This window comes from Typopeltis vanoorti, chromosome 12 (genome assembly GCF_054136105.1).
Source record: "Typopeltis vanoorti isolate ZY-2024b chromosome 12, IOZ_Tvanoo_1.0, whole genome shotgun sequence".
Taxonomy (NCBI): Eukaryota; Metazoa; Arthropoda; class Arachnida; order Uropygi; family Thelyphonidae; genus Typopeltis; species Typopeltis vanoorti.
The window spans coordinates 119,643,161-119,656,183 of NC_143560.1; the positions used below are offsets into that span (position 1 = coordinate 119,643,161).

Below are 13,023 nucleotides of genomic sequence, written 5' to 3' on the forward strand. Positions count from 1 at the left end.
AAGACAGGCATAAGATGAATTAAAATGCAATATTTAAATTTTAAATGATTATCTAATCGCAAAATCATGAAAATAATTAATTTTTAAATATATATTATTAATTTCTTCTATAAAGAGCCACCAACCCCTAGACCGCCTGAACGCCCCCAAATGCTTCTGATCTCACTATAGCCCCCCCCCCAGAAGGCTTCAGCGCCCACTGGGGAGAGGGGGGGGGGTACTGCCCACTTTGAGAACCTGTGCTTTAGATGAAACACTCAACTTGCTTGAGTGAATTTTCCAGTGGATATTGTCAACCTATTTGACTTTGTCATTTATTCTGGCTACTTCACATACCAACAAATTCAGTATATGACATATTGTGCCAATGAAGGTTAGTGTTTGGCTTTTTGAATGTTAGTGGACTTCCTGCAATGAGTCTACAGACTTGGAGGTGCACCTAATAATAATAATGGTGTAAATGATGCTATGCCTATATATGTAAAAGGAAAGCAAGTATTAGGAGAAGTGGAAGTGAAAGATCATCACCTCCTTGGAAGTGATGATTGCTAAAAAGCTAGTTATGTTAGGAAAGATTGAGGAAATGAGAAGAAGAGGAAGACTTCTAAACAGTTGGATGGACAATATAGAAGAACTTACAAAATTTGGTAATTTTTTTTTTTTTTTGGAACAATTGCTGAAAGAAAGGACAAGAAGCTGGGTAGGATGGAGAACCTTTGTTCACAAGATCACCAAGAGTCAAAAATGATTGGATGGCACATGATAACAACATAATGGATGTGTTGGATAAGGGAGATTCATATACAGTGATATTCTTTTGCAAAAGTGTTTGATAGATAACTTCATAATAAGTTGATACACAAGCTGCAGAGGATGGGAATGGTATGGGTTAGATAAATCAGAGTGGTCTGAAATACACCAGCAAGTGGTGTATAATAGAGCAGTGTCTCAAAAAAGGTGGTGTGCCCCAGGGTTCAGTTCTTGGTCCTTGCTGTTTAACTTGTTTGTAAATGATATTTCACATGCAGTGACTGGGAATATTCAGCTATTTGCTGATGATGCAAAGTTGGAGAGAATTATAAGTAGCACTGCTGATGTTAATTCCCTCCAGGAAGATTTGAATAGATTTCTGACTTGGACAAAGAAGTAGAGTTGTAGTTTTAATATTAATATGTGCAAGGTGTTGCATTTTGGAGTGCAGAAATATAAGGCTGTATACTATATTGAAGTGGATGAGATTCGAGATTTGGGAGTGATAGTTGACAGCTGACTGATGTTTAGAGGACATATTACAAGTGTTGCAAAGACTACACATCATAGTGCCACTATGTTACAGTACATAGGGATAAGGAGGCGGTTGTGCCACTGTATAAAGCACTGGTCAGACCACACTTGGACTACTGTGCTCAGATTTGGTTACCTAGTTTTCAATGTGATCTGAAAACACTAGAGAGGATCAGAGATGAGTGACTAAGACAATATCAGGAGTCTGGAATGCTATGGAGAGAGGCTGAGGAAATATGGAGTGCAGAGTTAGGTAAAAAGGAGGGAAAGAGGTGATATGACAGAGATGTTTATGTTAGTGAGGGGATTTCATCGGATTAATCCATTTTAAAAAGAGTACAAGGTGAGAGGAGGTGTGAGGAGTAGATATTTGACACAGAGAATTGTGAGTGAAAGGAATGCATTACTGGATTATGTTGTTAATGCAGGGAGTGTTAAGGATTTCAAGATTCAGCATGATAAATATGTTTCAGATGAATGAACCTCCCACAGTGAGTCTGCAACTCCATGGAGGATTTACTACTAATAATAAAAAGAATAAGAACTGACATTGTTAGCATTCATGAATGTGTGACCAGAGCTGATCTTAGATGGTATGGTCACTTAAACAAAATGCGAGAGAAAAGGTTAGCAAAAGAAGCGTCTTATGCCAGGATGTCAGGACAAAGACCCAGAAGAAGACCAAAATAAAAGTTTTTGACGCTGTTGGAGTCCTGACAGTTAACAAATTAATTTAGAGAAAAATTGTCAAAATTTAGTAATGATGTAAACTTTTTATATTGTACATCACAATATCCTCTACATGACATGAGAATACAATATCAGGAATTTGATTGATGGTTAATTTTATCACAATATTCTGTAAAGATACTAGGCTTCAAGGAAAGCCAAATTTTTTGCAACATGTAAGGAAAGCTAGCGGATTATTACAATAATGGGAAAAAAGTTAACTAGCATAGATGTAAGAGTTCTTGATCATCTCTATTATGATCACAAATTTTATCATCTGGTTTTAAATTAATAAAGAAAAAGGGAAATATTCTGAACTTATGAGTAGATTTTTATAATATAAAGAAGGGAGAGGGACTGGCAGCTCAGAGCATGAGAAGACACCCTTTTTTTTTTTAAGTAAAAAAAACTTCATAATGCATATATATAATGATATTAAAAATGAAGAAAGACTTATCTATGTTTGTTTGCAGAGTTTTGAGGAATTTAGCCTATGCTGTGTGATGATAAGAAGATTGAATGTAAAGTTGTAGTTATGCCTAGTTGTTTATAGCCTGACTTAAATTAAGTTAGAGTGTGAATAAATCTATCCATGTGTCTGATTTCTATGCAAACATGTATATTTCCTTTGTCATAAAGTTTAAGCGAGAATGCTAATTTAATTGAGTGGAGAACCAGACACATGATTTACACTGTCTTTCATTGTTACTTAGTTGAGTGAATTAGGGCCAGATATTTAGATATGTGTAGTATTAATCTTTGTAATTACCTTCACTTAGAATGAATAAACTGTTTTGTTTGTTAATAACTTGCCTGATTTTGCCTTACCAACGCACTTCTCACAAAAATATAGAACCTGTATGTCCTGAAATTAGATTAGCCATGACTGACTGATATTAAGTTTTAAAACGTTACTTGAATTAGAATAGGTTTAAACGATATTTCCGTGTTCAGCTGAATATTTCTCTTGCATGTATGGAAAAGACAAACAATTCCTTTGCGCGATCTTTAATGGCACAGTTGATAAAACAAATAAATTTTTATAAAAGATCAAAGCAAAAGAAAGTCAGCAAGTTAGATAAAGGAATTGGTTCAGCTCGAAGCACTTCTTGAATCTAAACTCCGTACACATGAAAGTAGCATATCTACAACCTTGAGAGAGGCGGGGGGAGATTAAATTGTGGGCTGAAAGGATTAAGAGTGATTGAACTGGCTCACAACAACTACAAAGGCACAGTCAGAAGTTAAATAATAATAAAATTACAAAAAATAATATCAAATAAAGTCAAAATTACAAAATTAAGATATTATTACAGGGGTGCTTAAGGGTTAAAGCTGTATAACTGAGAGGAGACCTCCACATAGCCTTTAAAGGAATGCGGAGAACCGACCAGGGCTTCTGACCTAATGTCCAATCCTCACCTTCTCGTGGTGCACCCTGTTGGTTATCTACCTGGATACTGAATGAAGAGGATGGGCTGGCAATTTGGGATTTAGTCGAACAAATTGTATTCTTATTGGTTAAACCAAAATAAAAAATGATGGTACAACAAAATTTCATGCCGGCTGGAGCGTCGCTTAAAAAGAAAAAGCTTAAAAAGGTTGAAATGTGGAAAGGCAGCAGGAGTAGATGATATTCGACCAGAAATGCTTAAGTATGGTGGTTTAAATCTTACAGTGGCTGAAAAAGCATAGTTCAGAAAGCCTGGACAGAGGGACAAATTCCCGATGATTGGAGTAGAGCTCTAATAGTACCCATATATAAAAAGGGAAATAAAACTGAATGTGAGAATTACAGAGGTATTTCCCTATTAAGTGTTCCTGGCAAGATCTATCTTGCCAATCGTTTCTCAAGTATACTTGAGAAACGATTGAGAAGAATTGTGGAAGAAAAGCTGGGTGAAGAAAGAGCTGTATTTAAGTTTTTTTGTCGATTTGAAAAAGGCATATGACAAGGTGCCAAGAGAGAAGCTATTCAATACGCTACAGTTATACGGTGTCAATGGGGCATTATATCAAGCAATACTTCGTCTTTATTTGAGTTGTAAGTCAGCAGTTAGAATTGAAGGAAGTACAGGAAGATGGTTTAATGTTAAATCTGGTGTCAGACAAGGATGTACATTATCCCCTCTGTTATTCATTATCTACATGGATCATATTATGAAGGAAAGTGGTATTAAACATGATATTAAAATTGGAGATGTTAATGTCAGCTCTTTGCTTTATGTGGATGATGTTATACTTCTAATTAAATCTGCTACAAGTCTGCAAGATTCTCTGACTAAATTGAATAACTGCTGTAATAGATATGATATGAAGGTCAGCAATAAAAAGACAAAGACAATGAAAATAGGCAGAATCATTGAAAATGTCAACTGTGTTGTGAATGGAGAACCTATGGAACCAGTAAAATATTTCAGCTACTTAGGCATGATTTTTAATGATGATGGTAAATTCAATATAGAAATAGACAACAGAATCAGCAAAGCTGGTATGGTGGGAAGTCAATTGAATAAATTCATATGGAATGAGAGAGAAATTAGTTGAAACACTAAATTAGCTGTATACAAGACAGTGTTTAAACCAATTTTAACTTATGGATCTGAGAACTGGGTCAGAAGTAAAACACTTGATCAAAGACTAGAGACTGCAGATGAGAGTCCTGAGAAAGATTAGAGGCATGAACAGATGGCATCAATGGCCATATCATATTAAAAACGAGGATATTAGGAAGGAACTTGACATTGTCAGCATCCAGGAATGCATTAGCAGAGCTAATCTCAGGTGGTATGGTCACTTAAACAAAATAGGTGAAGAAAGATTAGCAAAACAAGTGTTCTCTGCCAGGCTGGCAGCAAAACGACCCAGAGGAAGACCAAGATATACGTGGATTGACACGGTACAAAGTTCCTTAGACGATAGAAATGTAAGATCTGATAATGTTGGAGTCTTGACAAGTAACAGACTGATTTGGAGGAAAATTGTAGATAGGAAGTTAGTAATGATGTAATTTTTTTCATGTAGTACTATCATATCCTGTACACCCTCTTGAGGGTACATGGCAGAAATTTGATGATGATGATGATGACAATCTCCAAATGAACACATTTCAATAAGATAGGCAAATGAAATTCAAATTCAAAGCCACATTAATAAAGATACTTGCAAACACTATAAACTTGATTAGATACTTGTAAATATACAGGCAGTACACAGATAGTTTGGTCTATATAATCTCCATATTTCAATAAGATGACTAAGAGAGACTCAAACTGAAAGCTGCATTAATACAGATACTTGCAAACATTATACAAGGCACTTGAATTTACAGTTCTGAGACTATTATTTTATTTTAATATGTCATGGTTCTTTATCAATAAAGGATCCTGATCCCTGACGTAGACAGATGTATACATTGTAGAAGAAGCATGACAGACAGGAAACAATATGCATTGAGACTTCAGAAGAACAGCGATGATAATAAATTTGTCATTTTATTTCTAAATTAAAAATGACATTAAAAATAAAAATTTTAAATACTAACTGGTTAACATTTCACTTACTTCCTTGGATTATCGGTAGTCTGCCGACAAATCTGAACATAGAGCTCATCTCGAAGTGCAGGCTTACTCCACCCTCTAGTAGCAATATCAAGTGCTACACCTTCATAAGTCTGCCCAGCTTTTGTTTTACGATCTAACATATAAATCTGTATAAGTTTAAAGACTTCACATGCATCTCTTTTTAGTGATTTGTCCGTTGTCATGATCATTGGCTTACGAATAGGATCCTAGAAGAACAATTCAATACTTATTTTCAATTATTATTATGTGCCACCTCCAGGGAGTCCAAGGACTCATTGTGGGAGGGCACACTACCCTACTTTGCTAAATAATCTCTTCCTCTCCACTACTACTTAATTCTCCAACTACGAAATTATATAAAAACAAGTGAAATTACTTTATCAGGAAAACAAAATACACATTCATATTGATGTTAAATGCAAATTTTTTTTTGTTCAAACCATGAAAAAAAAAATTCACATTTAATCAATAAAATTTTCCTACTTGAGTACAAATTGTTATTGCAGAAACCTATAGAACAACATAGCACTATGATTAGGGTGAATATTACTCATTTCAAAAACCCTGCTCTAGAGACCTAACATGGAAACTTTTGAAGTCATCTGAAGACACACCAAACAATGAAAATCATGAACTACATACCAGCTAGAGATTTGACTCCAACAACCCAGGTAACAAATTGGAATTAACATTAAAATTCCAAACCTTTTACTGGAGGTAAGGAAATAAAAGGGATTTAAATATTTTTACAAAATGTTTTATATATTCACTTCTTTCAGTTAATTTTTAGAATGCAAACTACTAATAAAATTTTACTGTAACATAGCCACCTACTGGAGATATAGCCTACTAGGGACTTTTCAGTAGTTTGTTATAGTGCGTGCACACACACATGCATGCACAAGAGAGAGTGAGAACGGGGGAGGGAGAGAGAAAGTATTATGATGATGATTCAGGACCTTCATGGAGTCGAAAAGATTCATTATGGGAGGCCCACCATAGAAAACACAAGGTCTATTATCATTCACTGTTCGTGCTTTTACCATCCTATCAGGCAATGCATTCCACAATTCAATCACCATCCATACAAAGCAACCACTCCTTACTTTCTTGCTCAAGACTTCCCTTTGCAACCTTCTAGGGATGGCCCCTTTTCCTTGCTCCTTCCCATTATTCTACCATACAAAAGAACTCCCTAGTGTCAACCCTGTAACTACCTATCAATAACTTAAATGTCTTAATCATATAACCTCTTCTTCTATCTACCAAACTTTGCAGTCCACATTCTCTGTCTATCCGCATAACTAACATGGCACAGTTCTTATATCACTTTTGTTAAGTGCCCCTGTACTCTTTCCAAGGTTAATTTATCTCTTTCAAATCCTGGGGACCAAATCTAGGTGTGGTCTGATCAGGGCTTTATGCAATGGAATTACAACTCTTCATCACTGCTGGTCAGCATACTTCTTGGTATTGCAGTAATCCTCTAGGTTACATTCACCACGTTTACAATATGTTCCCTAAATTTCAGGTTTCTATCAAACATTACTCCAAAATCCTTTGCCCTCTCCACTTCCTCCAGTGCAGTTCTTCCAACAGAATGCAGCCTCCCATCAATGTATCCCAAACTTCAAGACTACATTTAGCTGAATTAAACTGATACCTCCATTCATTTGCCCATCTTCCCAGCTTATTCAAATCTGCACTATTACAAATAACCCTTCTGAACTTCACATCAACTGCAAACAACTGAATATACAGTTGTTTATATTCTATAACTGAATATTCTCAAGGATAAGGTGATTGGCACGTTACTTTATTATAAAGGGCAATCACATTACTAAAACAAGAGAACCCTTTAACAAATCCATGCTGATTCTCATAGATAACATTACCCTAATCTGCCTAATGCTGTACGAGGTGTGGCTATTAAATAATGAGACTGGTTGCAAAAATGTGGTATATTTTTACAATTGTACAACTTAATTGTTATCCCCTTCAACATACTCCCCTCATCTATCTATACACTGTTGCATACAAATTTTCCATTGGTGGAAGCAGTGATGCAAGTCATTAAGCCTTAAGTAGTGCTGCCATTTTCTCCTTTACCTCATCCACTGACTGAAAATGGGTGCCCTTCAATGCAGATTCAACTTTGGAAAAATGTAAAAGTTGCATGGAGCTAAGTCTGGCAAGTAAAGTGGATGGTCCAACACTGGGATCTTCTTATCAGCCAGATACTGCTTTACAGACAGTGCACTGTGGACCGGAGCGTTGTCCTGATGGAGAATCCAAGCATTGTTCTTCCACAGATCAGATCTCTTCTTCTTCCTCACTTGTTCTCTCAGCTTGGCCAAAACCTCAAGGTAATAATGTTGGTTAACTATCTGACCCTCTGGTACTCATTCAACTATTACCATGCCATTGATATATATATATAAAAAAAAAAAAAAAAAAAAAAAAAAAAAAAAAAAAATCAGCATTGCCTTCCTCATTCTAGTTTTTTTCATTCTCAGTGGCATGGGAGTTTTCCCGTGCATCGATTGTCACTTTGTTTCTGGATCGTACTGGAAAATCCACGTTTCATCACATGGAAATCCGCATTGAAGGGTACCCATTTTCAGTCAGCGGATGAGGTAAAGGAGAAAATGGCAGCGCTACTGAAGCAGATAACACCTGATGACTTGCAGCACTGCTTCCAACAATGGAAAATTCGTATGCAACAGTGTATAGATAGAGGGCAATATGTTGAAGGGGATAACAATTAAGTTGTACAATCGTAATAATAAACCACATTTTTGCAACCAGTCTTGTTATTTAATAGTCACACCTAGTATATGATCCCTTACTAATTTCTCCAAAATCTCAACTACTGATGAATACAAACTGGTCTATAGTTTGACACTTGCATTCTACTACCATCCATTGCATAAGGGTGGTAGCAGAATGTAATCTTACCTATCTTACCCTCCTCCTCCTACTCCCCAGGCACTTTTCCATAGTCAGATTCTCATTGAAAAGTCAGGTCAGGAAGCTGTCAGTTCTTTAGAGCATTCTCTCAAAACCAGTGATGAAATCAGATTCAGTTCCATTGCTTCATTGACATCTAGACTATTCAGTATTTAAAACACACTCTTCCTGCACTTCTAAACCTCGAACCTGCCCCATCCCCTCTAGTATTAAAACTTACATCTCCAGGATGAAATACCCGAATAAAGTGTTTATTAAACAACTCCACTATGTCTTCTGCATCAGTCACTCTACTCCCAATCTTTGCGAGGAAATTTTATATGATTTCTCAGTATACCGTAACTAATTTTATATACTACTACTACTGTACTATACTATACATTCACATGATGAGAAGTACAGCATTTGGTAAAATATTATGCATATTATATTGAAATTAAATAAATATTAAAACTTTTTTTAATTAATAGGATTTTTAAAATCCTATTCATTCTAAAATTACAAACTAAGATAATACAGTAGCGAACAAATTAATAACAAACCAAAACACGAATTTTCATCAAGTTTTTGGTCTTAGTTCACTATTTCCAAGAGGGTTGAGGACTTTTCTATTTTGAGACAACCAAAGGGCTTCATCTATACCAACCGAGCTCCATAGCTCAGTCGGTATAGACGAAGCTCTTTGGTCGAAAAGACCTGGGTTTGACCTGGTCTCTTTTGACTAAAGCTGAGTTAGCCGGTCTCATACAGAGGTAGGGTTTTCTTCACCTGGAAACTTGGGTTTTTCATCCCCCAGAACAGGCAAACTGGCCCCGTAAACACATGCATTGACAGACATAGGGCCAATCACCTTATCCTTGAGAATAAGGTGATTGGCCCTATGTCTGTCAATCACCTTATTATCATAAAGGGCTTTAGCTGTGGACCTCACAACAGTCGTGGTTGTGAGGTCCACAGCTAAAGAATCTCAATGGTTCGTGAAAAAGCGTAAGACAAGACAATATGAGAGAACCGCCCTGCTTACTGGAGGCCTGAAGTTTGCTTAAAAAGTGTGGTCTCTAGGGCAGAATTTATGAATTATATAGCCCATAGTCCACCCATGATATTAACATACTACAGGTTTCAACTTTTCATAGCGAGACTCACATATAAAAAGTTATAACATTCTGGTATGCTATAGTTTTGGGATGGTGGAACAATCATGTGGGTTTGTGTCACTCTGCTGAAGCAGAGCATGCACACCATCAGGATTCTCAAAAGGTTGCACTGCATCGCAGTGGGACATTGGATTTCAGTGATGGCAATTTGGAAAAATGGAAAGCTAAAAAAAGGTTCTAGTTTCTGGGAAAGAATCTTTATATCTAGATTTGTTACACCCTGACTTTTCTAGTAGCTAAGTCATCTTTCCCAGAGATGTTAATGTTTATTACTGCAGCTTAGTTCTTTTTCAAATGCACTAATCTAGCAGGTAGTGATTCCAAGGCATTTGTTCTTATCAACAATTGTACTTAAATTCTTCATGTACTTAACCAGAATATAAGAATACATTCACAATCATATTATAGGAGAAGGAATTCAAATTATTAGTTTCATGAGTACACTACACGAGACAAGACTAACGTTTAATCATTACTGTCTTATGTTAAGTGGATAATACGATGTGAAGATATGGCGGGAAAAAAACAAAACAAAGAACAGTGCATGGGTATGAGAGAGGAAAGGTGAAAGCACATATATTACTAACAAGTTCAGTAAATCAAAAATTGAAGGGAAAAAAAGGTGGAAGCAGGAAATGGATTATAAAAGTGCCAGCCTCTGGCAAATGAAAGGCCAAAACATTATTTGAATATTATGCAAGCTTTACACTCTTTAAAATTTTGTTTTGGATAGGCTGATATTTCCTTGCATAGGCAGAAAAGTGAGATAAAAATGTGATGAAAGCCAGTTATAACATGCTTGGTTTTTCTTTTGAATAGTTTTGGTCAAAATTTATAATAGGATATCAGAGCAAATACAAAGAAATATATTGTGTACCAAGAACTACAAGAACTAGTGTTAAAACATCCCTTATACATGCCTACCAGAATACAGGCAATCCCTCTCTAAATACCTTGGAATTCTTCCTCACAAGTGACCCATTCAAGTACACTGTGCATGTAGTTTGTCCACACTAGGTAGTTCAGACCATAATCTCATGCTGATTTCTTTCCCATGAAACAATACAAACACTCACATCCACATATCATATGACATTACAAGAAAGCCAAGTGGGACAATCTACGAAAACTACCATGCCATACATTTCCTTGGGTGGATTATAGCTTTTGACCATCTGATCCATACCTATGTGCTGACCATATCACCAAAATAATTCTTATTGGCATGGAAATATTTATTCCCGATTCCTGCTCCTTACCTAAGCCTTGGTTCTCTCACAAGCATGCCAAAGCCATACAAGATAAGGATTGACTTGCATCCAAAACTCAATTCCATCCCCCTATACTGCTTATACCAAAGCCCAGAATAGCTGCAAGAAAACTATCAACATGTCAAGAACAAACTTTGGGAAAGCTAAAAGCAGGAAACTTGTACCATGTCCAAATGGCAGCCATGCATTCTGGTTGCAACCTATGCCCAACACTGCTCCTATCACTACTGCATCCTAATCGCTCTGCTGCATTATCACGCACAGAAAAAGAAAATCTCTCAGCTTCCTGCTTCTCCAATTCTTGTCCTGCTGATTTTGGCAAATGGACCCCAATTGTTCCACACACTAAACTCAATGTCTAGTGTGTTCTTTCATCAGAAAGAGATCGGGAAAGTTTTGCTCAAACTGGAAACCAAAATAGTCTCCCGGCTCTAAAGGCATTCCTCTGACTATTCTAAAGGTCTGTGCTCTAGACTTGACTCCCATTCTAGGTTGTCTTTTTTACATTCTCTCATTCCACTGATATCTATCCTATCCTAATAAAGCCATAAATGCATAAGGATTCAATTACTATCAAGTCAACAGGTGATCTACTCACTTATGTCACTCCTATCTGCACAAATATCATGTTTGGTGAGTCAAAAGTGGCTGTCCTTGATATATCCAGACTTTTGACTGGATCTGGCACAAACAAAGGCTTGTTAAGTAAATTCTTATCATTTGGTCTGCCTTGACTTCTGCAGTTGAACTGCCAACTCTTGATGTTCACTTTGGGTAATAGTGGATGGTTCCTTATCTTCAAAGTATATAACCAATGCTAGGATTCGACAAGGCTCTGTTCTTTTGCCCACCCTCTTCCTTCTATATATAAATGATCTATTCAGGCAGACTACCAATCCAGTATACATATTTGTTGAGAACAGCACATTGCATTCCTTCTTTTCATTTGACAAACCTGATAAGGCATAAATCACCACAATCTCCAGCTTTAACCACTACTCTACCTTAAATATATATCCCCAATGCATTCATTAGTGGAGTTTGGATAATATTGTCAATTTCAATGCTAGCAAAATAATCTGCCTTATTTCTCACAAAAACAAACCCTTCTCTTCAGCCCTACTTTTGACAACACCCAAATCCTTATGCATGATGAAATCTATCTTCTTAGGATAATGCTAATCTCAAATCTCTCTGTTAGAACAAACATATCACAAATATTGCTTCCTCGGTCTTCAAAAAAGTTGAACAGTTTTATTTGTTTCATGAAAACACATACAAATGAATACTTTTATTTTTATTAATTTTAAATAAACCAGTGTTATACCAAAAATTTGAATGCACCAGTTATGCTATACTGTCAATTGACTGTACCAATTATGTAATTCACCACCTATATGCAACATATATACAGTTGACCCTTGAAGAACGTGGGTTTGAACTATGCAGTTCCACTTTTTCTTTTCAGCCATTTTCAGTCCACTGCTGGACGAAGACTTCCTCCAGTTCTTTCCACCTTTCTCTGTTCTTGGCAATGGTTGACCAATTTTCCCCAACAAAATTTGACAATTCATCACTCCACTTCCTTTTAGGACATCCTTGGCCTCATTTCCCTTCTTTTGGAATCCAGTTCATTAGTATGGTGGTCCATCTCTCATCTTCTCTTCTGGATAGACGTCCAGCCCATTTCCATTTTAGTAGTTTATGGTGAAGAATGATGTCAGTAATGCGAGTCTGGCTTCTTATGTTCTAGATTTCACGCCTAGCATTAACCTCTCCATTTTTCTTTGAGTTGTTGTTAGTTTATTTGCCAGTGCTTTGGTTAGCGACCAAGTTTCACAACCATATGTGATGACTGGAAGTATACACTGGTTAAATGTCTTCCTTTTTAAACAGAGTGGGACATCATTGATTTTGAAAAATGCTTTTCAATTTTCTGAATGCACTCCAGGCAAGTTAAACTCTCCTATTTATTTCCTTTTGGAGTCCACAGTTTAGATCAATGAGATGACCTAAGTATGTATACGA

The 13,023-nt window shown here is 36.4% G+C and overlaps 1 protein-coding gene across 2 annotated transcripts in view; it reads right to left on the bottom strand.

The window, feature by feature from the left end:
- Positions 1–13,023, bottom strand: part of LOC150101178 (uncharacterized) — a 322,911-nt gene that overhangs the window by 104,144 nt on the left and 205,744 nt on the right. For both annotated transcript variants that reach the window (XM_090401128.1, XM_090401129.1), the window contains exon 12: positions 5,577–5,803. In XM_090401128.1, the coding sequence (XP_090257254.1) occupies positions 5,577–5,803 (227 nt within the window). The remainder of the gene's footprint in view (positions 1–5,576; positions 5,804–13,023) is intronic.